This window comes from Heloderma suspectum, chromosome 3 (assembly GCF_057233095.1).
Source record: "Heloderma suspectum isolate Gila_16-S chromosome 3, 16-S_ref, whole genome shotgun sequence".
NCBI classification, from domain to species: domain Eukaryota; kingdom Metazoa; phylum Chordata; class Lepidosauria; order Squamata; family Helodermatidae; genus Heloderma; species Heloderma suspectum.
This window is the reverse complement of record NC_139460.1, coordinates 223,339,363-223,366,448: the sequence shown is the minus strand read 5'-3', so window position 1 is coordinate 223,366,448 and position 27,086 is coordinate 223,339,363. Positions and strand designations below refer to the sequence as shown.

General features: G+C 43.0%; 1 protein-coding gene across 2 annotated transcripts; it reads left to right on the top strand.

Moving 5' to 3' along the window:
• The first annotated feature begins 1,272 nt into the window (after positions 1-1,272).
• Positions 1,273-26,768, top strand: ANKRD22 (ankyrin repeat domain 22). 2 transcript variants are annotated; one of them, XM_084841916.1, is made up of 7 exons: positions 1,273-1,476; positions 16,554-16,732; positions 20,554-20,745; positions 22,152-22,259; positions 23,130-23,207; positions 24,445-24,543; positions 26,308-26,768. In XM_084841916.1, the coding sequence occupies exons 3-7, from the start codon at positions 20,641-20,643 to the stop codon at positions 26,383-26,385; spliced, it is 468 nt and encodes a 155-aa protein (XP_084698042.1). In that variant the 5' UTR covers positions 1,273-1,476; positions 16,554-16,732; positions 20,554-20,640; the 3' UTR covers positions 26,386-26,768. The 2 variants fall into 2 exon arrangements, with proteins under 2 accessions (XP_084698042.1, XP_084698041.1); XM_084841915.1 differs by lacking the exon at positions 16,554-16,732.
• The last annotated feature ends 318 nt before the right edge of the window (positions 26,769-27,086 follow it).

The window sequence follows — 27,086 nt, the reverse complement described above, 5'->3', positions numbered from 1 at the left end:
ATTAAAATACATTACATTAAGAAAATTGCTGGCAAAATGTGCATATTAAGGCAAAATTGCATAGAAAAATGCATGTATTAAGAGACATGTGCACAAAAATATGTATGAATTCTCATGCAAACTTTTTTTAAAAAAATATTCTTGAAATTTGGGATGAGCCAAATTTAAGATTGGGAAAAATGAGAAACTGAAATTGAGAGATTCATCTATTTCTAGTTTCAGATACTAGTTTAAACAAAGGAAGGTGGAAAAGCACCTTAACTGAAGCAGCCTTGGAGAAGAACACTTCACTGGGCTCAGACTCAGAAGAGCAATCAAACACCCTAGGGCTTGCATATGGAAGAGCAGGAGGAGGGCAGGGCTGCTGAGCTAGTTTTGCATGTTCTATAAATCCTTTATAATATTACTGATGATTTATCACTCTGTGCCAGTGATACGGAACAGCCAAAATGTGTGACTCACTAAGAACAGTCAAGCTGAAATTGTCTGCAATATTTAGAGCAACCTTCTGGTGTGTTGTTGAGGCATAACTCCCAGCATCCCGCAGCCAACACCTCAGGAGGGCACCAGGTTGGGGAAGGCCGATTTAGAGGACACAGGTGGGCTAAACATAAAGCACCTGGTGCTAAAAGTAGCACAATTCACTGGGCATTTCCCCTGTCCCAATGAAGTGAATAATTGCCAGGTGTTGTTTGTTTTGTTATTTATGTGTATTATGTTCTGTCTGTAGCTGCCAGCGTAGTATTTATTTCATTTATAAATAATATGTATATACTGTTTAATATAACAACATCTCTCAGCAGTTGACACAGAAAAATTTTAGAAACTCCCATTTAAAAGACATATATAATGCAATGCAACAATAAACAGTTACAACCTGCAACAACAAAACCAAAAATACATACATACATACATACAAACAAAATGGAGCATCATCAATGGAATGGAAGTTTGCTGTTAGGGCAGTAATATAATAATTCTGCCATTTCTGGTTTGACAGCTTTGTTCCCATTGCCAGTTAGCCTTTCTTTAAAGATATATTTTTTTAAAAAACTGGAAAGTCAGTTCATCTCTTGCTGCTGTTTCAACAGCTCCCTTTAAGGTAACCTCTAATTTATGTTACTACACTGACAAAGTGTGCCAACCCTCTCTCTGTTGTAACTTGTTCTAAGTTGTGAGAGCCTTCAGTAAACCGACACTCACCTCTGTCTCACTGGGTTGGGCCTGTGAAAACGCCATTGGTTATCAGTGTGCCTGATTAAGAAAGTCTTTCCAGCAAACACAGGAAGCACTTGGGGAAAGTGAGCAATCCTGGAGCCCTTCAGAGCACTCAGCTAAAGGTCTTTGCAAATTACATTTTAATCAAATTTAAACCAACCGAAGGGCAATACAGAGTTAAGGGCCTGCCAGTCCAGCAAGGAGGAAAGGATTCCAGCCAGAATACAAAGGAAAATCATGGGGGTACTATATTCACAGGTATGTAGTGAACATTTCCTAGACTCCTCTCTGCAGCAGCAGATACTATGTATAGAACTCATTCCTACCTATTTCAAATGATTAGCAAACACCTCTATCAGATCTAAATTGTACCTTTAAAATCTGATTTCTGGGACCAGGTGTAGTAATAGTAAGTGAAATACTCAAGAGTTCTTCATACTCTGAATTAAATGAGAGACTTGAAGGGGAACTAAAATAATGTTGTGGCTTCTGGCAAATGGAAAATGTGAGCACAGTATTCTTTTTCAGCATCCTCAACCCAGGTGTTTCTGCAAATACTTGTTAATGAGAGGGGGAAAGTGGTGAAAAGTGATCCCTTTAAAAAAAATAAATTCATTTCATACCAGGTTCTTCATAGAGCTAAAATTTGCATCTTGGCATTTGGAAGTTGGATTATGAGTTAATAGAACAAACTACAAAATGTTTGCCATTACTAAAAGAAAAATTATACTGTAGTAAATTATATATTTAAGCAATTGTGTAACTTTCTACATAACTATCCATCTAAATTTATATAAATCTGCCCCTGTAACAGCGAATTTGGGTGGTTAAGTGTAGACAGGACTGGAGCCAAAACAGGTCACTCACTGAGAAACAAGTGGCAAGTATCAGCATGGCTGGGTGAACCTCAAGGTATAGAGAAATACAAAATATTCCCCGCCCCCACCTAATAGCTCCCACCAAACAGCCCATTGAGGACTAAGCATGCTTAGTGGTTTCAAGGAGGAATAGAATGTTTAGCGTCACTTGGAAAAGAAAACCAAAACACTGTATGTGTATGTGCTAGTGGTTGTAATACTGAATCAGCCTGTTTGAGCCCAAGTAATATCCTCGATGAGGGCACGGCTGGCTGGCAGGTCTCCTGAACAGGAGCATTCCTATTAAAGGGTGAAGGATATACTGCAACATTTTGTTGCAGACCCTATTTGCATAAATATAATTCCAAGTTTAAAGAATTTCTAATTGGTATTTATGGTACTTTTTGTTGTAGCACTGTTGTGCTGATTGAGAAAAACCTCTCTCTACATGTAAAAAGGCCATTATCACAACTGTGTGTGTGGGAATGTAAATTTTGTTAGATGTGAATAGGAAGGAGGCAATTCTGGTGTATTTACACACACACACACACACACACACACACGAGCCTATAAACATGTCTGGCTGGACTGCATTCCTTTTCAGAAAGTGATTTATGTATCTGATATTTTAATCTAGGCACTGTGTTCTTTGTTTTGCTCACCCACTTTGTTGAAATGCAAAAGTAAGAATTCTACCGTTTATTTTGGAACTGTATATGCAGTCCAGTTTCACACGTATAGAAGGAAGACCATATGTTACTATTTAATGGAATAAAACATTAACCACAATAAATGTTCAAAAAATAAGATGGGTTTTAAATTGTATTTTAATTTTAAACATATCCAAGAGCAGACCATTAAACATATACAAGAACAGGCATGTTGGCACAGAACAATGAATCTTTATTTAAAGCATTTATAACCCATTCTTCAGCTCGAAATGCTTCCAGATCAATAAAAACAAGACAGGCGCTGCCCGCAGTCTTACAAACTAAAAATACAAGGCACAAAAGGAAAAGGGGTGGGAAGGGAAAAAGAAAACATAGGCACCCATTCTTAATGTTATATGGTTCTTATCATGACCCACTATAACCCAGCTCTAATACAACTGGAAATTGTTGGTAGTCTTATCATGACAAGTTTGATTTGAGAGAGTTCAAAGAGAAAATGAGCCAAAAATTGCTTGTCTCTACACCCACCACCTCAACTTCCCCCTTTTCAGTTTGAAAATCTGTATTGACCAGTCCATGTTAGACTAAAGAAGAATTATGTGACTCCAAAAGACTGAATATTATTTGCATTTTTTGCATTTCCATCATCATCCTTGTTCTGTTTGCAAGACAGTAGCAAAAATCTAACCCAGTGCATTCTTCTCTGATATCCTTTTCTACATTTTTAGATGCCTTGAGGAGAGCCAATTATGTTCTAATGATTGACTTATATGCACCTTAATCATTTCAGGACTTGACTCTTCCAGTTTTCAGGGTGATAATTGTGCACTGAATGACATTACCCAAGATTTGTCAGCCTGCAGTGTTAAAAAATATTCTTGCATTCTAGACTCGCAATTGGCTTAGAATAATGAGATGCTGGGTTCAGGCAGCACAATAACCCACACTCAAGGGTTGAGCGTGGGTTGTTGTTGAAAGGTGGGTTAGCGTGTTCTCTTGAACTCAGACATGTTTCCAGATTTGTTAACCATGAACAACCCACAGTTCACAACCCAAGAGCAAACCATGAGTTCTCTTCATGGATTGTTTGTGGTTAACAACCCACAGTTCCACAACAACCGACACTCAACCCATACTCAATCCTTGAGTGTGGGTTATCATGTTGTGTGAACCCAGTCTCTGTGAAGACCAAGAATTTCAACTTTTCAGTATGCAATCGGGTGTTTGAGAATGATAAATAAGATGGTATGAGCATTTTTGAACATTTCCCTCTTGCCTCTAAACGTTATTAAACGCATACAGCCATTCCATAGGATGGATTCTACAAGATACGGTTGCTTTGTGTCAGTGTATTGCTCATTTTTATTCAGCAGGCCTGAAGGAAGAAAGGGGAAGGCAGGGATTCTGGACAAAATCTATCCTTGTCCATCTACCCCCCAAACTCTGTCTGAAACAGAAATTACTTGGGTTTCTACAGCCTCCATTGCTATAAACCCACTTAAAATTGGTGAGGGTTCTCTTCTGTGGTAGAACTGAAGTGCAGCATGGGTGAATAAGAGTGGTAGGCACACAAGTCCATCAGTGTTTGGTTGGCCAAAAAAGAGGAAATGCATTGCTGAAAAGGAGGACAAAGATTTATATAAAACTGTATTATGCTAATATATATGTATAAATGCAAATATGGAAATAATTACCATAATTTAAATAAAAATAAATATATTTCACCATAGTGGGAAGACTTTGGGCTGTTTTGCATGATCATCACAGCCCAGCATGGCTTATTTAACCCACAGTGGATTGTGGTGCATGCATGAGGCCAGTTTGAATATTTATCTCCTGGTGAGGGGTTGCCATGATTTGTTGTGTGATCTGAACCTGGGCTGCAGGGGTTGTGTGAGGGTTAAACAACCCTCAAATAATCCTACAACAGCCCATGGATTATTTGAAGGGCTATGCAGGGACCCCCCGATCCAACTCGGAAGCTGCTTTGTGGTTTTGGAGGTGGGCCCAATTTGACTTGGGCTGATTTGGGGGCCCCTGACCCAACTCAGCCCTGAACCTGAAGCAGGATTCAGCCATCCGAATCCCAGTTCGGCCCCCCTGATACCCCCACGCAACCCCCCAGTTCCTTACCTGGGCGTCCTCTGCTGCTGCTGTCATCACTGCCACTGTCACTGCCGGTGTCACCGCCTGCCGCCATCAGCTCCAGAGCCCTGGATGTGCATCAGCTCCTTTTGGTGGGAGTCACCATTTTTAAAATGGTGACTCCCTGCAACAAGAGCCAGCATGCATCCAGGGCTCAGGAGCTGGCAATGGTAATGGTGACAGAGGCAATGGCGGCGGCGGCAGCTCCTGTGAGCCACCCCAGGTAAGGAGCTCGACTGGAGGCGCCGGTGCGGCTAAGCCAGGGTGCTGAAGTAGGGATGTGCAAACTTGCCCCCGCCTGGGTTCTCCGGATGCCCACCCAGCCCCTGCCCCCTCTTGCCGGTCCCCGGATGACACCCGAGCTCCTCCCACACTCAAGGAGCAGCCCACACTCACCCCAGCAGCCTCGTCGAGCTCTGCGGTCGCCATTTTTTCAAAAAATAAAATGGCCGTAGCAAAAATGTCCATGTCTTTGTATGCACGGAAATGCACATTTTGTGAAAGCGCATATTCTCATGTGTGAAATGTGCATTTTTGTGAAGGTGCATATTTGTGTGCATGCAAAAATGTGTATTTTTTTAAAAAGCCACACTTTGCGCATGTGCGCATTTGCAAAATGTGCATTTTCGTGTGTGCACAAATATGTGCATTTTTGTGGTCGTCATTTTATTTCTCAAAAATGGCGACCATGAAGCTCAAAGAGGCCAGAAGGGTGAGTGCAGCCCATTTGTTGAGCATGGGCATGGGGCAAGCAGGGGCAGGGGCTCGGCGAGCAAGGCTCAGTGAGCAAGGCTCGGTGAGCAAGGCTCGGCGGTGCGGGCAGGGGAGGTTTCACTGGATTCCTGGACTGAATTGGGCGCCCATGCCATCCCTATGCTGAAGCTCCGAAGTGCACCGAGCACTTTGGAGAGCCCCCGACTCACTCTGGATTGCTCTGTGCCCCCTCTACTTCACCTCGGAAAGGGCTTGAAATGACCCAAAGCAGCCGCTTTGACTGGGGGTTCGGGCCTTGGGCTGAAGTGGTGCACAGCTGTAGTTATTTGAGGTTTGTTTAACCGTCAAACAACCCCTGCTGCCCAGGTTTGGATGACATGACAAGCCACAGCCAGTATGCAGCGTGGTGGGTATGGGCGCCACGGCTTATCATGGCTTAAATAAGCCACAGTGGACTGCAGCGATCGTGAGAACCAGTTCTGTGACTAGGTGAACTGTGTGCTTGCTCAGTCTGCTGTCCAGGTGCTAACTGTTGACAGGCCCATATTCAGCCTAAAGGTTCCCCGGGGGGAGGGAGGAAAGTGGGGGGGCAGTTTATCCGGTCTGCGGGCCGTTTTAAGATGAAATTGTAAACTGTCTTTGTTTAACCCTTATTTTTGTGGCCATACTGCAGCTTATGAACATTTTTAAAAAATCACTAAGCAATTTCAGCAATTGTTGTGGTTCTTGCTACCATTTTTTAAAAAAAGGTTAAACAAGAATAACCCACTATTTATTATTTATTTATTTATTATTGCATTTATATCCTGCCTTTTTTCCTCTTGCAAGGAACCCAAGGCAGCTTACATTATCCTCCTCCTCTCCATTTTATCCTCACAACAACAACCCTGTGGGGTAGGTTGGGCACTAGTAGAATACCAAGAATAAGCTACAACAGGAATATTCTTATCATAGAATCATAAGGTTGGAAGGGGCCATTTAGGCCATCGAGTCCACCCCCCTGCTCAGTGCAGGAATCCAGTTTAAAGCACCCCTGACAGATGGCTGCCCAGTCTTTGCTAGAATACCTCCAGCCTCGGAGAGCCCACCACCTCCCTGGGCAGTTGGTTCCAAGGACTGCCCGCTCTGACAGTTAGGAAGTTTTTCCTGATGTTCATCTGAAATCTGCTTTCCTGTAACTTATGCCTGTTATTTCATGTCTTACAGTCTTGTATGACAGAACAGGTTGTGGCTCTCTTCTGTGTGTCAACTCTTTAGGTGCTTGAAGAGTGCTATCATACCCCCCCTCCCTATCCTCTCTTCTCAAGGCTAAACATACCCAGTTCCTTCAATCTTTCTTTGTATGACTTAATATCTAGTCCCCTGTTGCCCTTCTGTGAACTCGTTTCAATTTACTGAATCCTTAAAGTGTGGTGTCTAGAACTGGACACAGTATTCAAGGTGAGGTCTGACCGGTGCAGAGTAGAGTGGAACTATCACTTCCCATGATTTTGAAACTATACTTCTATCGATGCAACCTAAAATTGCATTTGCCTTTTCTTGAAGCCACATCATACCACTGACTCATATTCAGCTTATAATTGACTACAACTCCAAGACCTCTTTTACATATACTATTGCCAAGCCAGGTATCCCACATCTTATAATAGTGCATTTTATTTCTTTTTCCTAAATGAAGAACTTTGCAGTTGTCTCCATTAAATTTCATTCTGTTATTTTCTGCCCGGTCTTCTAACCTATCAAGATCGTTTTGAATTTGTTTCTGTCTTCTAAGGTATTGGCTATCCCAACCCAATTTTGTGTCATCTGCAAATTTGATAAGCATTCTCAAATGCCTATCAAGTAGCCACCCCCACCTCTAGAACTCGTCTTCCAGTTAGGTTTTCCTGCCATAGAATCATACTTATCAGAGCCCTGAGTTTATTAAAATCAGCTTTCCAGAAGTCCAAGGGATCTTATGAAGACGTTTTGATGCTGCTTCATGGTCAGCAGATTTGCATGCTTTCTTGGCTGCTTCAAAAGTGGTGTTGGAAATAATATAATTTGCATTTGGCACAACTGCTTCCTAACACATTCAATAAGTTTCAATGCCGCCTCAGTTTCCAGATTTTTCTGCTGCAGCAGTGATATTACAGGTGGAAGATATCCCAGTACTTTTAGCATAATTTCAGTAAAAAAAGGAAAAGAAAGGTGACTGATCTGACTGAGCAATCCTGTAGCTCAGTTTTTAGATTATTTTTTTTCTACATGGGGAAGATGCACTGATTAATTTGAGTGTGGAAAGAATTAATTATTTGTCTGAATATATAACCATATATTAATCCAAGTGTCCAGTCCATCTTTGAACCAACATGCATTTTAAAGAACTGCCTTTATAAATTTTAGCAACATGCCCTCTCCTATATATATATATATATATATATATATGTATATGTATGTATATGTATATATATACACATACACACACACACACACACACACACACACCCTTGTTCGCATAAGATGAATATCCCTTCATCTCAGGTGTATAGCCTCAATTGCATGTACTATTAGGAATCTGTGGGCAGATTGCACCATGGCACCATCCCAAAATAATAGTATCTGTACCTTTAAGAAGAAAAACAAAGGTTTCCCTGTTGGTTTTCTAAAATTTCTGTAATAAATTTCATTATTGTGTGTAAAAATTTTTTTTTCCCTGCGCCTCAGCTACAGGCCCAACTGTTGATTGGTAACTTCAAGGCCAAGGCCCCTGTTCTCCCTTCTGGTGTTTTTTTTAATCTTTAAACTGGACTTGGACTTACAGAACACCTTCTAATAAAGGACAGTCCCTGACAACCCTTCAAATAGAGGACTGTTTTCTGTAAAGTAGGTCACATAGCCACCCTATTCAGTTACGTCTACACAGACTGGCAGCTGCTCTTCTAGATTTCAGACACGAGTCTTTCCTAGCCCTACCTGAAGAGGGCAGGGATTGAACCTAGGACTTTCTGAATGCAAAGCATGTGCTCTACCACTGACTTGTTGCCTTTCCCAGCTGCTCTTTCCATCTGGCTGCAGATAGCTGGGGTGCAACAGCCCCCCCTTTAATTGAGGAATTCTTTTGGAATGTACATGTATGCTGCTTCAAGAAGCAACATGGGAAGTAGCCATTTCTATATCTAGAGGCAGGAAGTACACATATCATGTGTTAATGTACAGGTGCAATGAAGCAGAGGAATGAAGGGGCAGGAGTAAGAAGAATAAGATGTTAAGTGTGGACTGTGAGAACATGGGATGAGAAACTGGATTTTGTGTCTGAACCCACCTTCAACACTACCATAAAGTCATAGGTTGCTCTGCATGGGACAACATGGGTGAATTGATCCTAGTGCTTTGATATAGAGCAGGGTGATTGCTGGATTTTGCTGCCAGGAATTATTTATCTTTTAGCGGTTGGAGTCTATGCACAAGGCCGAGCTCCAACTTGATTCTATAATCTTTCTCCTTGGTCTTGTAGAAGGCAAATGGGCAAATGTCCTTGCTGGATCTTTAGGGTTGTATCCGGTGTCAGTCAAACGTAGGTCTTATTCATTTCAATGTCTCTACTCTAAGTAGGCCTAACATTGGATACCACCCTTAATAACATATTGATTTTATTGCTGATATGACTGTTTTCTAATCTTCACAAAAATAAAATTAAAAATACTTCTGAAATGAGGACAATGCCTTCCAAGGCAGCGTACAACTAGGGGTGGCAGAGAATTCCACCACGGATCTTGGTGGGGCCAAATGCCAGTGCATTCGGCCCCCCGAACTCCGTGGCGAAATGGCCTGCCACCCCCCGCCCCCCTGCGGATCCCCCCTGGGATGAGACTTACCTGGGGCAGATCTTCCGGGCGGCAGCGGCTCCGGTGGTGGTGGCTGTGGTGGCTGATCTTCCGAATGGCCGCCGCTGCCATTTCCAGTGTTAAAAAAAAAAAACGAAGACGTGACGAAGACGTAAAGATTTACGTAGCCTGTCATGGCTAGGTTAAAAAAAACCCAAAAAACTACGTGATAGGCTACGTAAATCTTTACGTAGCCTATCACGTCTGACTTTTAAAAACAACAACAATGCGCGTACGCAAATGGCGGCGGCTACGGCCGCCGCCATTTGCGTTCCTTATTTTGGCCCGTCTTAGTCTATGTAAATATTTACATAGACTAAGACGGCGAAAATAAGGGAGAACGCAAATAGCGTAGTGGACGCTATTTGCGTTCCCCCTTATTTTCGCCGTCTTAGTCTACGTAAATATTTACGTAGACTAAGACGGGCCAAAATAAGGAACGCAAATGGCGGCGGCTGTAGCCGCCGCCATTTGCATACGCGTGTTGTTGTTGTTTTTTAAAGTCAGCCGTGATAGGCTACGTAAAGATTTATGTAGCCTATCACGGCTGACTACAGGGATGCTAACGGCGGCGGCTATGGCCGCCGCCATTTGCGTCCCTGCTAGCCAGCGGCCGGATGTCCGGCTGCTGGCGGAGTCGGCCGGTGGCTCTTTGGAATCCCCGCGGAGCGGAGCCGGCCCCCCCGGTGAGGATTCCGGGGGGAGGGATGGAGCGCCTCCCCCCCCCCAGCGGAACCCGGCGAAGCCGGATAAGGCCAATTTTGTACATCCCTACAACAAAACTTAAAACTATGGCTGTGCACTGCCTTGTTATGAACTGAAGCCCGAATAACGAGGCAAAGTGGGCTTATTCTGAGCAACATCCTCATGATACAAAGCAGGTCAGAGCAGTACCAAGGTGCCCTGGCGTGAAGTGCGCCCCCCACGAAGCACCTCTTCTGCCTCATATATTTGGAGCTCTACTTAATTCCTGAGCAGTCCAGACAGGCTATCTCCAAAATGTATCAACTTCTGAAAGCTCATGTGGAGGTGCATGAGGAGGAGGGGGGGGAAGGCGAGTGGACACGGGAAGGTGGGGAGAGGCGGTAAAGCGAGCGCAGGAGGAGGAGGGAGTGTGCTTTGGCGAATAGGAACTCTCAGCCAGAACTGATGCCAGCAATCTCCAATCAGAGAGAGTGGTGGAGGAAGGGGGTATATATACTTCCGTGAAAGGCTGTGTTTGGTTATTGTGCTAGCTGTGTCTTTGGGAGAGGGCTGGTGTGGGTAGATGATCATTTGTGCATGTGCGCGCACGTGCGTGCATTCCTAGGAGTTGTTCCTTCAATTTATACGATTTTGATTGCCATTAGGCTTTCCTCAAAATTTAAATTAAAAGGAAACAGATTGGGTGTAGTGGGATTGTTCCCTCGCTCTTTGCTCGTCCGTCCCCTTTGCGATGGTGTCTTTTGCAGCACCTCTTGCAGCTGCCTTCTCATATGTCTTTCTACCTCCCACTCGTTGTTTATTTCTTTTTGATTAGATTAATCTCTCCTTTCTATATTTTTTCAAACTAACATTGTGTCCCCTCCTTTGTAGTTACTACGCTCCCCCTCCCCCACCACTCCTGTGTTTGTTTGTTTACGTTGCTTGCTGACTCCGGAAAAGGCTGCGTTTGTTGTTTAAGGTTAACCCTCGCTTCTGCTTTCTCCATTCTATTTCCTTGTTGTTTTTGTCAGTCAACTCTGTCTCTCTTAGATTTTTAAAAACCCAGTCTTATTTCGATTATTAAAAGCAAACATTGACCTCTAGGCATGTTCCTCCCCCTCACTTTAAGTCATATTCAAGCATTTATTTTTTTCTTGCTTTCTAAATTCTTAAAGAAAGGCATAGCAGCCTGTGTGTGTAGTGTTTGGTTCCCCCCTCCCCCCCCCCCCGTGCTGAAGTGAACCTTCTGTGTCTTCTCTGTGTTGATCCTCCCCAAACAGAAATTAAAGAAGATTTTTTTAAATTATTGTTTGATTTGGCTCTTTTCTTACCACCTACACAGTCTTCCCATATTTCTTGAAGTTACCCTGCCTTCCTTAAAAGAACATGAAATATAGAACAATAAACTAAAGACACCTGTCATTTGCTTAGGTCGTTCTGCTTTTCTTTATCTCTTGTGTGTCTGTGTCTGTGCGTGTGTGCTACGTTGTTGTTCCACCAACTCTATACGTCCACATTTCAAGACAGCATGGAAAAAGCACAAGACACATGGCATTTCTATTAATTACCTTCTTATTCCAATAACACTCCACTGTGTGGCAAAGCAATACAGTGCAATATGAGGCATCTTCGGGGTGTTGGTTGGGACAGAGGTGGGCGAGGTGCTGCTGTCACTAGCAGCACGGTTAGGCCAGCTGTCTGTCCCCTAGTCCACATGCCTATTCTTGGTATTAGGCAATCAGGATGGATTAGGGATTCTGTGGGTGTTTATCGTCCACTCTACTGCTCTTTAATGAGCTTCCGTCGTGCATTAAAAACGTGGTTGTTCAGGCAGGCATTTGGGGTGGGTTAGAAAATGTTTTTATTGTAGAATTTTATTGTTTTAAACTGTTTTATTGTATGTTGTACATCACCCAGTGTGGCTGGGTGACCAGCAAGATGGGCGATTAATAAATTTAATAATAAATAATAATAAATTTAATAATAAATAATAAACTAGGGATGTTGGAGAATTCTGCCACGGACCCCTGGAGCCTGTGGCAGAACGGACTACCCTCCCACCACCACCCCAAATCCCCCCCCCCGGAACGGATCTACCTGGCAGTGGCTCTGGCAGCTCCCGGTCATCTTCCAGCTGCTGCCCGGCTGCAGCTGCAAATGGTGGCCGCTATGCTGGCTGCCATTTGCGTCCCTGCCAAGCCGTGATAGGCCACATAAGTACCTACGTAGCCTATCATGGCAAAAGGCAGGGAAGCAAATGGCGGCCACTATGTCATTAGTGACATAGCAGAGCCGGCCGGGGAGGATTCTGTGGGGGAGGGACTGATCGCCTCCCCCCCACCACGGACTGCTGGCCGGAACGGGGTGTTTCACACAGGTGCACTCCCTCAGAGGTTTTTAAAGCCCACTCATGTGGGAGGGCATCCCCTTGATTTCATGCCCTGGTTCAGGCAGGTTAATAGTGATTTTGGAGCAGGCGCTGTCAACAGCTGTGCCCTTGTCATGGACAGCTGATGGCCACCTGGTGAGGTTTAGGCCATGTGTACCCCCTGGCCTCTGGGGGGTGGGTGGGTCAGGTCAAATTCAACTGCTCCCAGAGGCAGATGGATCTGGTTGGTTTCCTGATAACTTATGGGGAGTTTATTGCTGGCATGGCTGGTGGCCTAGAGACAATCTGGTTAGTTTCTTAAAATTGGAAGCGGCCCTAGCAGTAGGTATGCTGAAAATCCCTTCCCCTCCCCACACACACACTTTCATGGGATCATTCATCCCCCACAGAAGTGTGTGTTGGGGGTGTGTGGCTGCTTTGGGGGTGACTGGGCACGAGGTAGCATTGTTCCCTCTGACCTGAGTTGTGGTGCATAGAGAGTTGGTACTTCGTGTGGGGCTTCCTAGTATGCTTTGCTTGTTTTTCTATGTGTGTGTGTCTCTATGACAGAGAATCTACGTGTGGGTATTTTTGCATTGGCCATCACAGTTGAAATAGGGATTCAGACAGAGGCAAGAGTGATCCATGTCCCTGAAATCCCCAGATTCGCTGTGACTAGTGCCGGTTTGCATGTGCCTAATCCATTAGCACCACTTTGTGGATTTAAATTGCAACTGCAGTCTTAATGCTGTCTCTCTCTGGCTTCCCCAAGCTCAGAAGGCAAACCCTGGTCCTAAAACTTTAGGTGGTGGTGATATGTTGGACATGTTGTTCTGGCATTATATGCATTGGTATATACTAATAATCAGTTTATTATTAGTAAATATAATATTTACCTATATTTATTTATTTACAGTCAGGGCCAGAAATATTGGAACAAGGATAACTGTTTTGGTAGTTGGCCTCTGTACACCACCACATTGAAGTTGAAAGGAAACACACCCAGATGTGAGCGAAGTCAGGACTTTCAGCTGTAATTCAAGGGGTTAGACAAAAGTGGGGCACTACCCCTTCAGGAAGTACAGCCAGTGGCATACACACACACCCATCGTTGGTGGCTCATAAGTAATGGAACAAATGGCGGACAAGCAGCTGCATGGCCAGGTGTGGCCTGTTTCCTGAGTACCCCCTGACCAGTAAAGCAGATAAAAGGCCTGGAGGTGGTTCTGAGTGTTACATTTGCATTTGGTAGCTGTTCACTGGAACTCCCCACATGAGGTCCAAAGAGGTGTCCATGCGAATGAAGGAGGCCATCATTAGGCTGAGGAAACAACATAAACCCATCAGAGAGATAGCAAAAACAGTAGGAGTGGCCAATACAACAGTTTGGAACATCTTGAAAAAGAAGGAATTAACTGGCAAGCTCAGCAACAGCAAAAGGCCTGGAAGACCATGGAAGACAACTAAAGTGGATGACCACAGAATTCTGCTCATGGTGAAGAGGAACCCTTTCACAATATCTAGCCAGGTCAAGAATGCTCTTGAGGAGGTAGGCATGTCATTGTCAACATCTACAGTCAAGAGACGGCTTTATGAATGTAAATACAGAGGCTCCACAACAAGGTGCAAACCACTGGTAACGCTCAAGAACAGACAGGCCAGATTAGCCTTTGCCAGCAAACACCAAAAAAAGCCTGCCCAGTTCTGGAATAAGATTCTTTGGACTGATGAAACCAAGATTAACTTGTACCAGAATGATGGGAAGAGAAAAGTATGGAGAAGGAAAGGAACAGCTCATGATCCAAAGCGTACCACATCTGTCAAACATGGTGGAGGCAGTGTTATGTCATGGGCATGTATGGCTGCCAATGGAACCGGGTCACTGGTGTTTAATTGATGACCTGACTGCTGATAAAAGCAGCAGGATGAATTCTGAAGTGTATAGGGCTATACTTTCCGCTCAGATTCAGCTGAATGCTGCCAAACTGATAGGATGCGGCTTCATATTGCGGATGGATAATGACCCAAAACATACAGCAAAAGCTACCCAAGAGTTTCTCAAGGCAAAGAAGTGGGATGTTCTTCAATGGCCAAGTCAGTCACCTGATCTCAACCCAATAGAGCATGCTTCTCACTTACTGAAGGCAAGACTGAAGGCAGAAAGACCCAGAAACAAGCAGCAGCTGAAGGCAGCTGCAGTAAAGGCCTGGCAAAGCATCTCGAGGGAGGAAACTCAGCATTTGGTCATGTCCATGGGTTCCAGACTTCAGGCAGTCATCGACTGCAAAGGATTTTCATCCAGGTATTAAAGGCGACCCTTAAGTTTGAAATGATGTTGGTTTATTCCATTACTTATGAGCCACCAACGATGGGTGTGTGTGTATGCCACTGGCTCTCCTTCCTGAATGATTAGTGCCCCCCTTTTGTCAAACCCCTTGAATTACAGCTGAAAGACCTGCCTTTGCTCCCATCTGGGTGTGTTTCCTTTTAACTTCAATGTGGTGGTGTACAGAGACCAGCTGCCAAAACAGTTATCCTTGTTCCAATATTTCTGGACCTGACTGTATCTATCACATTTCTATACTAATAGAATAGCCCAAATTCTCTGTATGGTTCACAACAATTAAAACCATAAATTACAACATGATGCACTATAAAAGTTTTAAACCACAGTATAATATAGAAGTAAAAGCCAAAATAAATCCTAGCAGCAATACAAAGATTTAAAATACAGTGACAGATTTAAAACAGAAACTGAAAGACTAAAATGCCTGGGAAAATAAGAAGTTCTTCACCTGGTGCCGGAAAAAGTACAGTGTAGGCATCAGGTGAGCCACTTTGGGAAGTTCATTCCACAACTGGGGTGCCACAACAGAAAAGGCCCTCTTCTTAGTAGCCACCCACCTCACTTCCTTTGGCAGGGGCTCCCAGGGAAAAACGATTGAAGCTGATCTTAGGGCTGGCAGGTGTATATGGGAGGAGACGATCCTTCAGGTAACTTGGCCCCAAGCCATTATATGACCATAATAATGGTCATAATAATAATATAGTAAGTGTTTGTTTCTCATCTGAACTTACCTGCTACTCAGCTATATTTTACTTTTTAATATTTTGCCTGTTTTTGAAGGATACAGACATAAGCAAGGGGGAGGGATAGTAGACTGTTAAATCTCTACCATGTAGAGTTGGCTACTCATATGTACATATATTAATTAGTGATAGGCAAACTCTCCTCAGGTTGATGTGTAATTCTCAGTGAAAAAAGGCTTCTTCTTCAAGGAAGGGGTTGCCTTAGAGAGATGGCTTGGTGTACTCTTGGTGCACGCATATTATATTATACTGTCAAGGTACAGTCCCTTTCCAATGTCTTCCCAGGGCTGTCTCAAGATATTTTGGTGCCTAGGTAAGGTACATCTTTGTGCCTCCACCCCCCACTACCATTATTGGTTCCTGAACAGCATGAAATGGGTGGGGGAGGAACATGAGTTTCCTGGGATCCTGGTATCTACTGTAAGATGCTTTAAACATTTGTTTGGAACACAGTATATGCATCCTTTAAATCAGTCCAGACCTGAGACCTAGCTCTGATTCCCAACCTGCAATATGGGACTCACTTTCACATTTTAACTTTTTGTTTATATGGGATGGGGGTGAGAGACTCCACACAGCCACAGGAAAACACTTCTTTGAACACACATGCTCCTGTTCCACAAACAACTCCCATTGCACAAAGAATCAAGTGTCTTTAAGATCGTGAGTGCAAAACAGTGGGGATGAGAATCCACACAAAATGATCATGCTAATGGTATCTTCAGAGCAACAACACAGAAAAGCAGTCTTCGAAATCCAGTAGCAAAAGAAGTAGTCTTCGAAATCCAGTAGCAAAACCCATTGCAAAAGAAAACACTGAGGGCTTTTCTATTCAAGACTACTGATTGCTGTATCTACTTTTGTTTTTGTCATAGCATTGAGGTCTGAGCTCTACACAAAGAGCTTTTCCTTTCCTCCTTTTTCTCTACATAACCTATAGGTGGAGCTATGCTATAGCAGAATGTCGCAGTTACACAAGAAGAAAGGACACCATTTTCCCTGTGCTTAGATAATAGTCCATTTTCCCCATTCCAACCCTGCCCACCCAGGAAAGTGCTCTGAAAAAACAGAAGTGAAACTGGAGGATCATGTTGTTGTCTAAAGAGCCTGCAAACAACTGTGAGTAAGGAATCACGAGCACACAATAAATGCCTTGTGTAGAATAGCTCTGAGTGATTATAGTGATTATTTATTTATTTAGTACATTTATAATCTGCCCAATAACTAATCTTCTCTGGGCAGATTACAACCAGTTAAAAAATTAAAATGATAATAACATCAAGATCCTCACTGCCACGCAGAAAAGCATCCAAAACCTATCTCTTTCACTGAGCATCTTCACAGCCACCCCTCTCCAAACTCCTCAGAAGTAACAGTGAGAAGCAGCATAGTACAACAATCCATCTTATGCATCTCTACTCACAAGTAAGGACTGGATTGCTCGGGAGTGAATACCCAAGCAACAACAAAAAATTAAATACTCTGCAAAACCCCAAAGAAGATGAATTAAAATATATACGTTAAAATAGAAATGCAACATTCCTACATTTGGCTGCTGCTTTAGCTTTATTGCCAGCTTTCCGGGGGGGGGGGGGGGTTAGCAAGATACCCTTTTGCCCTTCCCCCTCTACCCTGGCTGCTTTACTGCCCTGCTATTTCTCTCCCTCTCCATCCTGGGCTCCATCTATATGGAAATGGAATGAGAAGTGCTTTCTAGTTATATCAGGATTTTCATGAAATCACTTTATTCCATCAGGGGCACATGAAGCAAGAAAAGTGGAGGATATGCTACCTAAAAACCCACTTTCATGGGTCACACAGCACTTGAAATCCCTATACTTCAGGGTTGGGTGGATGAATAGAATTGAACATCAACCCCGTAGGTACCGCTCAGCAAATGAGAGAGGCTTGTTCGCTGCCCCTGTCCACCCCCCCCCCCGCTGGGAAGTTTACTGGAAGTGCAGAATTAAGCCCCTGTAGTTTACCCCACACCTCTGCCCTCTTATCCACCACTGAGAAATTGTGGAAGATTAAAAGGTACTGTGCTATTATGAATGGGAAATACAGGCTACCTACTATGAATGGGTAAAGCAGCTTACTCTGCTATTGTGAATGTCTGAAACAGCGCAACTGCAATACTGGGAATGGAAAAAGAGCCTAGCTAGATACTGTGAATGGGAAAGCAGTCTTACTGTGAATAAGGAAAAAGGGGGCACTCTACCACTTGACCAGTTCACAGCCAGGTCACAGATATAGGCATGCCCCGGACTTAATGCGGGGGTACAGGGCACACTGCAGTGAAACCATGTGGGGGGCTGCATTTAAGGAAAAAAAAACACACTAAAAAGGCTTTCTGAAAATGTGCCTTTTCCAGAGGGAAGCTGCGGGGTTGCTGCGGATTGGCGACAGCATTATCAGTCACAAGCAACCCTGATGTGTTGTTGCTCTGTGCTAAATCGTGTAGATTTGGCCCTGGTCATTTAGTCAGTCAGTTGCTCACTCGCTCCACCCACCCACACCATCACGCGGCAGCAGGATGGGAAGAAATGGATCCCTTTCTTAATTTTTTTTTTTTTTTTTACAGAGGTTATCGGAGCAAAGCTCCAGCACACCCAACAACCTCTGTGCAAAGGTTGGGGGGGGGGGCGTTACTTGGGGGAAAATGTTAGGAAATGGGAATTGTTTGTTACACCCCCATCCAAGTCTTCCGTCCCCTACCAGTAGTGGGAGCAGGTGAGGGTGACCCCCCCCGCCCCTTAGGCAGGCAGCAATAGTGGCTAGGCAAGGTTGGCCCACAGTAAAGTAAGTGCTGCATCAGCTAGTCCAGGATGCAGCTGTGTACCATTTTAAAGCACACTATTTTCCCTAGCTTGAGTGTGGCACCAGTCAGATGCTGCTTTGGGGACACACAGCCAATAAGGGCCCTGGAGCAGCAAGGGGATAGGGCTCTAACCACTCCACTGGTCTCATTGACTGTGCATCCCCCAAAGGTAGCAAAGCTGATTGGTTCAGCTCTCTCCCTCTCACATTAGGGAAGAAATTGTGATTCAAAAGGGCACGAGGACGAGGCTGCTGCCTGGTCTTGGCAACGTAGTGCTTTCCTTTACTGCATGGCAAGCCTTGCCCAGCCGCTATTGCTGCTGCCTGCCTTGGGGCTGCTTGGCACCCTGGCTCCCTTGGTGCCCTAGTCGACTGCCTTTTGCCCCCATAGAATTGGCTCTGCCTTTCCCAGAAGCCAGTCCTAAATCCTCATCAAACCAGCTTGAGCTTGCAGTGCAGAAGTACACCAGTGCAAAACATTAATCAAAGATATTAGTAGACGGAGAGATGCAAGTGGTCAAAGACAATAGGCAGTTCACGTGCGGGTGCGGGGTTGAGAAGAGAGTCCAAACTTTGCTCTAGTTCTACAGTCATTGATGGATATTGCTGAGCTAGAGCTAAGGCTTAGAAAGTTACTGAGCTGCTACAGCAGACCCACCACAATTCAACACCCACATATATCAGATATATAAGACTATGGAGAAGACCCTTCCCAAACCTGGGGCCCTCCAGCTGTGTTGGACTACAGTTCCCATTCCATCATCCCCAGACAGCATCGCCAATTGCACTGCTGGCTGAGGAAGGGCGGGAAGTGTCGACTAAGACATCTGGAGGGCACCAGGTTGAGGAAGGCTGATACACAACTTCTTCCTCACCTCTCCTCCCTCACCCCAAATGCTTTGGATGAAGAATTTTGCTTTGGGATTCTTGACTAATCAGACTTGGGGGCTGGGGCTTAACGTCACTTTTAGATTTGAGTGGAACAAATGCAGATGTTAGGGTTGAAGTTGCCCCTTTGAAGGTTTTTAATTACTAATGGCAAATGAAGCAGAAAATGTTCTTTAATGGCATACTGAATGTTCCTTAAATAATGACTTCCACTTACCTGAGCACTCGCCAGTCTGCTAGCTCACCAGGCTGGTAGGAAGTGTTTGCATTTGAAGGCAATGGATGTGAGTCACCTCCTGAAATGCTTGCACTGTTTTCCTGGAATCTTCCATTGTAACCATTTCCAGATGGGTTAGTTTGTTGTTAGTTTGTTGTTAGTTTGTTGTTAGTTTGTTGTTAGTTTGTTGCAGCCAAAACAATGAAGAATCTTGCAGCACCCTAAAGACTAACACATTTATATTGGCATAAACTTTCATGGACACTGTCTACTTCATCAGATGCAGAAAGTGCTAGCAGTGTCCACAAACGCTTATGCTGAAATAAATTTGTTAGTCTTTAAGGCGCTGCAAGACACTTTGCTGTTTTCCCTGGAATGCGACTAATAAATAAGGACTCACGGCAATCCTGGAGCCAGGTTTTTGTTGTTGTTGTTGTTATTTCATTTTTCATTTCATTTCTATACCACCCAATAGGTGAGGCTCTCTGTGTGGTTCACAACAATTCATAAATATAAATACAAAAACTACAACATTATAAACATAATACAACATTATAATAAAACATGGTCTAAATTTGTTTAAATAGGTATCCACAAATCGGGTTCTTAATCACAGCTCAGTATGCTACTAAGGGATAGAAATGGGAGAGTACCATGTTATGTTCATGCCCTACTCTCCAGGAAAAAAATGCTCAAGGAGATTTTTTTTTTTTTAAGTATGGGTGCATGTTTGTTCTTTAAAGATGTTTTGCTCATGTGGGCCAGTTCACATTGTCTCTTGACTTGTGGTGATGGCAGCTTTCAGCTGGCAGTGAAGTATTCGCCTGACCGCTCCACTACATAGCCAGACCCCTACTGAGCCTGCATTGAGCCATGCTGGAAAACGTTACACAGCTATGTTCACAAGGCATCTAGATGTTTGGTGAACTAGTGAACCAGTCTCTGCCAACTGAACACTCACTTTGTAAAGAAGCTTTGTAAACATGCCCTTTGTTTCTTTCCTCTCCTTCCTCAGCCCATTTGTCAGGCGGCTTATAATAATGACTTCAATGAAGTTCAGCTCCTGTTGGAGGAAGACAGCAATAATCTGAACATCCAGGACATGTTTGGTGGGGACACACCATTAATCTCTGCCTGCAAACAAGGACACAACAGAATAGTCAGTTATCTTCTGAAAAGGAATGCTGATGTGAACATCAAAAATAAGGTGAGCTGCAGGCAGCAACCATATAGCCAAGAGGGTCTTCCTTGAGTTACTAAATTTGTATCTAGAAAGGGAGATGAGATACTGTCCTCTCATTACACCATTAGCTTAATTTCTTTATTCCCATAACATTAGCCACCCTGTTGCAAAGATTTTTGGAGTCTGTGCTCAGAGCTCTCATGCACATGGACTGCTCATTAATTTCAATGGAGCCAGGCAGCAAATCCATGCATGCAAAGGAATGTATAGGTGGATGGGTTGTTTCCACTGAAATGGATGGAATGAGCAGGAAGATACCCCCATTTGTGCCTATCAGAAACCATTGGAGTACTGGGAAGAGTGTTCCAGTTACATTTTCTAAGGAATATTGCATACAAAGGGGCGGGGGGGGGGGGATGAATAGAACATGCAATTAAAAATAAGTCATTTTCACATTTTTAAAAATATACTGGTGACATAGTAAAAATGGAATCAATTCATTTCATTGTGCTTTCCCCCATACATAATGTATGATACATTTCTCTTTTTATCTTTGTACCTTTGTCCTGGTTTCTGCACTTTGATTTCTATACTAGTTCTTCTGCAATTGGGGCCTATTCATGCATTATATTAAATTGTACATTAAATTTTTACAGTGCTGCTGATTTTACCTTGGTTTTATATTTTAGTGTTGGTGTATATATATAATGTTTTATAATGCTGTATTTTATTGTTTTAATTGTTGTAAACCACCCAGAGAGCTTTGGCTATTGGGTGGTATAGAAATGTAATAAATAAATAAATATTCGGCAGTGGTGAAGTGCAATAGATGTGTGCCAAGATTTTGTATCACATGTCACATTCCCTACTGTGTGTCCTTGGTATGTCCCTGTGTGTCTTCTGTTACTATTTTTTGAGCCATTTTGAATGACAGGAGAAAATGTATACAGATTTTTTAAAAAAACAACTGAACAGAAACCTGCATTTCTGTTTCATACTCTACAACACATACCACTGCAGAAATGTATATGTATATACACTGTTCATTGTGTAACTGTAAATATTGTCCCTTAATCTTATGTTAGTAGTAGTAATAATATTATTAATAATAGATTATTATTGAGGTTATAGACTGATAGCAAATCAGACAGTATGCTAGGCATTCTTGAGCTCATCAGTACTAGCCCTCCAAGAACCACCAGTTTTCTTAGCAGGAACATTTAGCTTGTTTCAATAGAGCTGCGTAAGAGCCAAGCACCCTTTCTCAGAAAAGTCCCATGAGCAATTCTTGCTATTGAAGGTAGTGAAAACCTGTCTAAAATATGTCTAAACATGTCATTCATTCATTCATACACACACACACACACACGAATAAGAGAATGGATTAAAACTCTTTGCTTAATTATAATGGCTCCTCCATTTCTCTCTAGAAAGAACGAACATGTTTGCATTATGCTGTCAAAAAACGGTTCAGCTTTCTTGACTACTTGCTCATTATCATCTTAATGCCTGTTATGCTTATTGGGTATCTCCTCATGGTAAGTACAGTGAAAAGCAAGTATGAAAATGGTGTCTTTCTACCCTCTCTCTTAAACTTCTGGACATGTATTCTGTGATTACATATTTTATGGGCCCATCCATTACAAGCACCGCCTTATTCTGATACTGTTTTATGGTCCTTTGGGCATTAGAAAGCGGTGGCGGGGGGTTAACTCAGCTGCATAATTCATGTGGAATTCTATATAGTCACAGTTTCTAATGTATCGGTACAGAAGAATACAATGTTTGGTTTCATAGCCATTACATTTTCAGTGTGCACAAGAATCAATTAATGTCAAAATGAATCTCTTGCCTTCATCCTAGGCATAACAGGACCACTTCACATGTTCCTAGATGCCAATGTTCAGCCCTCATATGATTGTCACATGTGACAATAGAAACAATGTGTGTTTTCTACAGTGACTATACACACTAGGAAGCCACACAGCAAATCCCAGCTTTCTAACAAGTAAACATGCGCATGGGAACATATGTCACAGACACCTGATGTAGAGCACATTTTTTACTACATTCTAAATCAATGGAACGTACTTCTAAGTAAATGTGCATAGGGTGGTGTGGGGAGAGTATTTATAATGATAAATTACTTTGTTCATTGAGCTTGAGGGACCGCAGATCAAATTCACTAAGCAAGTGTCCTATTTCTTACAATGGTTAATATTGTAAAGCTTCACAGAATATGAAATGTTTCCATTCTTTCCATGAAATGTCAAAATAGTGCTGCATCATTATTTAGATGGCCACATCAAAGAAAGTTTTCATTATTTGACCACTTAGTATGACAGTGAATCTATCATAAATTTTCTTTTCAACGATGTTCCCTTCTCCACCCCATCTGTTAAAAACAGGTATCCAAAAGTAAGCAGAATGAAAACCTCATTAAGATGTTACTTAGAGCTGGTGCAGATGTTAATGCTACAGACAATGTAAGTGTACCTATACATGCATAGAGGGTTCTAGGACTGTGTTTGGGCCATTATCTAGACTTTAGGAAAGTCCACCATGTAAAGCAGTAAGCACTTTCTGCTTGAAGAGAGATTTGAAGGAAGTAAGAACAGTGATAGCATGTAGGTGTTCTGGGGGCCAGTTCCAAACAGAAGGTGCAGAAAAGGAAAAATGGCGGAGCCTTTTGAGGGGACAGGAAACCTTCAAGGAGAAAGATGCTTAGAGCTGCTCTCAACCTGCTCTTTGACCTTCATTCATCAGTGAAGATGAATGTAGAATAATTTTTTTAGGCTGATGCTGGGAAAGACTGAAGGCAAAAGGAGAAGGGGACGGCAGAGGATGAGATGGCTAGATAGCATCACGGATGCAATGAATATGAACTTGAGCATGCTCCGGGAGAGAGCGCAGGACAGGAAGGCCTGGCGTGCTATGGTCCATGGGGTCACGAAGAGTCGGACACGACTGAACAACAACAACAAGAGCTTACTATTTGATGAGGCGGCTGAGTGGTCTCTGTATTTATTGATTTTACTTTTAACCAGGGCAAGCTGCTGCACCCATCAGCTGGCCGCTGGCCATATTTTTTTTAAAAAATTAAGGATGGTGCTGGGTACATCACTAATTGATGATGTAGTGTGGTTCCCAGCAACATTGGATAGGAAAAAAAGATGGCTGCCCCCACGGGCCTGTTGGAGCACCCATCTTTTCCCCCCTTGACAATGTTGCTTGGAACCATGCTACATCACCATGTAGCAATGTTTCCAGCACTATTTTTAAAAAGGGGCAGTGGCTTGCCGTCATTTAAAGTAGAAAGAAAGAAAGATGGGGACCATTTTCAGCCACTTCAGTAAGTAATCCCCCACCCAAAAGTCGTTCATCCCTTTCTGACCTTTGTGAAGGGTTTCGTTCCTCCAACTTGCCCACTAAAACCACCAAACATTCCACTGGTGAAACATTGACATCAGATCTTTCTCAGATCGGTGCAATTAGTAGAAGCCACTTAATTTCCATTCCTGTTTTGGCTGACTGCAGACACAGTGCGCAACCTAGAGTTTTATGAAAAAGTAGATCAGATGAATAGATGCATACCACAACTAGAGAGTATGTGAGAACCATAATCTTCTCTTCCTTGAAAAATAAAAGGCACGTTAATGGGGAAGCATATTAGGACATGACTGCAACTTTTGCCTGAAGGTTGTACTTCTTGGTTCCCTCCAGTCAGGAAGGACAGCCCTCCACTATGCCTGTGAAATGAAGAACCAGACCATCATTCCTTTACTAGTGGAAGCAGGTGCTGATCTTTCCATAAAGGATAAGGTAAGATAAAGCTAAAAATGGCTACCGTTTTGACTGTTTTCACGTAGGCCTCTGGATCACCTTGTGGTTTGCACTATCGCAGCTCTTGTGAAGGGGAAACCTCTCTGTAGTTGTTCATTTCTGGAAAGGAAGGCAGTTGGTGTTCTTTTTCCCTATGGAAGGCAGAGGTTATTCATTTCTCCCCCACCCCCCAACAATTGCAGACTGAGGAAAGCCTTATTCATTTATTATTACATTTCTATAACAACCACAGCCGAAGCTCTCTGGGTGGTTTACAAGGATTAAAAAATGTAAAAATACAATATTGTACATAATATAAAAACTGTTTAAATACAAACATGTAAACAGTCAGCACACACACGCACACACACACACACACACAAATCCAAACAATTCTAACAATAAGACCTGATTAAAAACCTTATTATATGCGGTCAAATGCCTAAGAGTACAGGCACCTGGTGCCGAAAAGATAACAATGCTGGTGCCAGGCGGGCCAAAATGTAGAGATCATTCCATAACCAGGGGGCTGCCACTGAGTAGACCCTACTCTCCGCCTAGACCCTCTCTCTCCAAGTAGACCCTCAGAAGAGGCACCTGGAGGAGGGCCTTAGATGCTGAGTGTAGCGCATGGATAGGTTCATGCTGGGAGAGGTGCTCCATCAGGTATTGCAATCCCAAACCATGTAAGGCTTTATAGGTAAAAACCAGTATCCTGAATCGGGCTCAGAAACATATAGGCACCCATTGCAAGCAGGCAAAAACTAGTATTATATGTTTGGAACTTCTTGACCCTGCTATTAATCTGGCCGCTGCATTTTGCACATGCTGCAGGTTCTGAACCATCTTCAAAGGCAGCCCCACATAGAGTGCACTGCAGTAGTCTAACATTGAGGATACCACAGCATAGATGACTGAAGCCAGATTATCCCTGCCCAGATAGCTGGGCCATAGCTGGGCCACCAACTGAAGCTGGTAGGGAGGCACTCCGTGCCACTGAGTCCACCTGAGCCGCAATACTAGAACATCAGTGAATATTTTGATCAAAGCTGATTCCTTCCGTTGTAATTCTTTTGTACTAACTTTAAGTAGAGGAAATCAGCTTCAAGCAACAGCTTTAACTGCATTAACTTCAAGCACTAATTATGGCAGGGAAAGGTCCTGGACTATTGGTCTCTCCTCCTGGAACCCAGAAGAATTTGCTTTGAGCCTCCAAAATTAGCCACTCTGGGCACAATCCAAAGGAAAAGTCTCCTGCACAAGTCACACTGAAAGATTGTCACTCTTGCCCCACAATACTCTTTCATATCCAGAGATATGTACAAGGTATCTTCATTGCTGTTCACATCCCATGCGAACACATCCCATTCACAATCCAGAATGTGAGGAGTGTGTGTGTGTATGTGTGTGTGTGTGTTTTTAATGTTTGCAAATGGGCACTTCGAAATGCAAATGGGCACTTTAAAAAATGCTTTTTCAGGTGTTAGTCAGTGAGGGTAAGGAGTGCATTTTTGAAAAATATGAACAGAAATGCACACTTTCTCCATACAAAATGGGCACTTTTCCCATTTGAACGAGCCAAAAAATAGGTCAGTGAGCCAAAACAAGCTTCAATGTGATTTTTGGAGAATTCAGGTGAGCTTGAAAATCACTCATTCTCCCATTCCTAGCTTGCGAAGGATACTTTCTGTATGAATTGTATACATTCATGCAATCTGTACAGAATTTAATTACTTTTATCATTGTTTTACCTCTTTATTTCAGGAAGAAGAGACTCCACTCGACATAGCAAGAAGACTGAAGTTCAACAACATAGAGTATATATTAAAGAAAGAATCCTAGAGCATAATGAGATGTTATCAAGGTTGTTATGAAAACAACAACTGCGTGGCCAGTTCACTGTAATATGTGCCACAGCATTGACATGTTAATGACCTCATGTTTACAATCTCATGTTTACAGAAGCTGACAAGTTTATGTAACATAGATAGATTGCATTAAATCTGCTGTTCTGGGTTGATGGGAGATGTGATTTGATCAGAAGGACATGAACAATTTTGTGAACATTAAGAGGTTTAATGATTTGCCTTTTCTCCTTACCAAAGTACGATGTTTCTAAGAGTATAAACAATACTATTTATTTGATATGTATGTACTATCTGTAGAAGATGCAATTCAAAACATTCAGCAATAAACACCTGTTTTGTACTTTTTTCCAACATGTCATAAGGGGTATCTAGTGTATTTTAAATACAGAGAATAATAATAGAACTGGAAGGAGCCAAAATACTTTCTTGTCCAAGGATATTTAAGCACCTTAAATGAATTCAAGTCCCCAGGTTCAGATGAATTGCATCCTAGGGTGTTGAAGGAGCTAGCAGATGGACTCATGAAACCTCTATCTTTGAGAAATCCTGGAGAACGGATGAAGTACCAGAGGACCGGAGGAGGGCAAGTGTTATGCCGACCTTCAAACAAGGCAAAAAGATCTAGGGAATAGACCAGTCAGTCTGACATCAATACCTGAGAAGATTCTAGAGCAG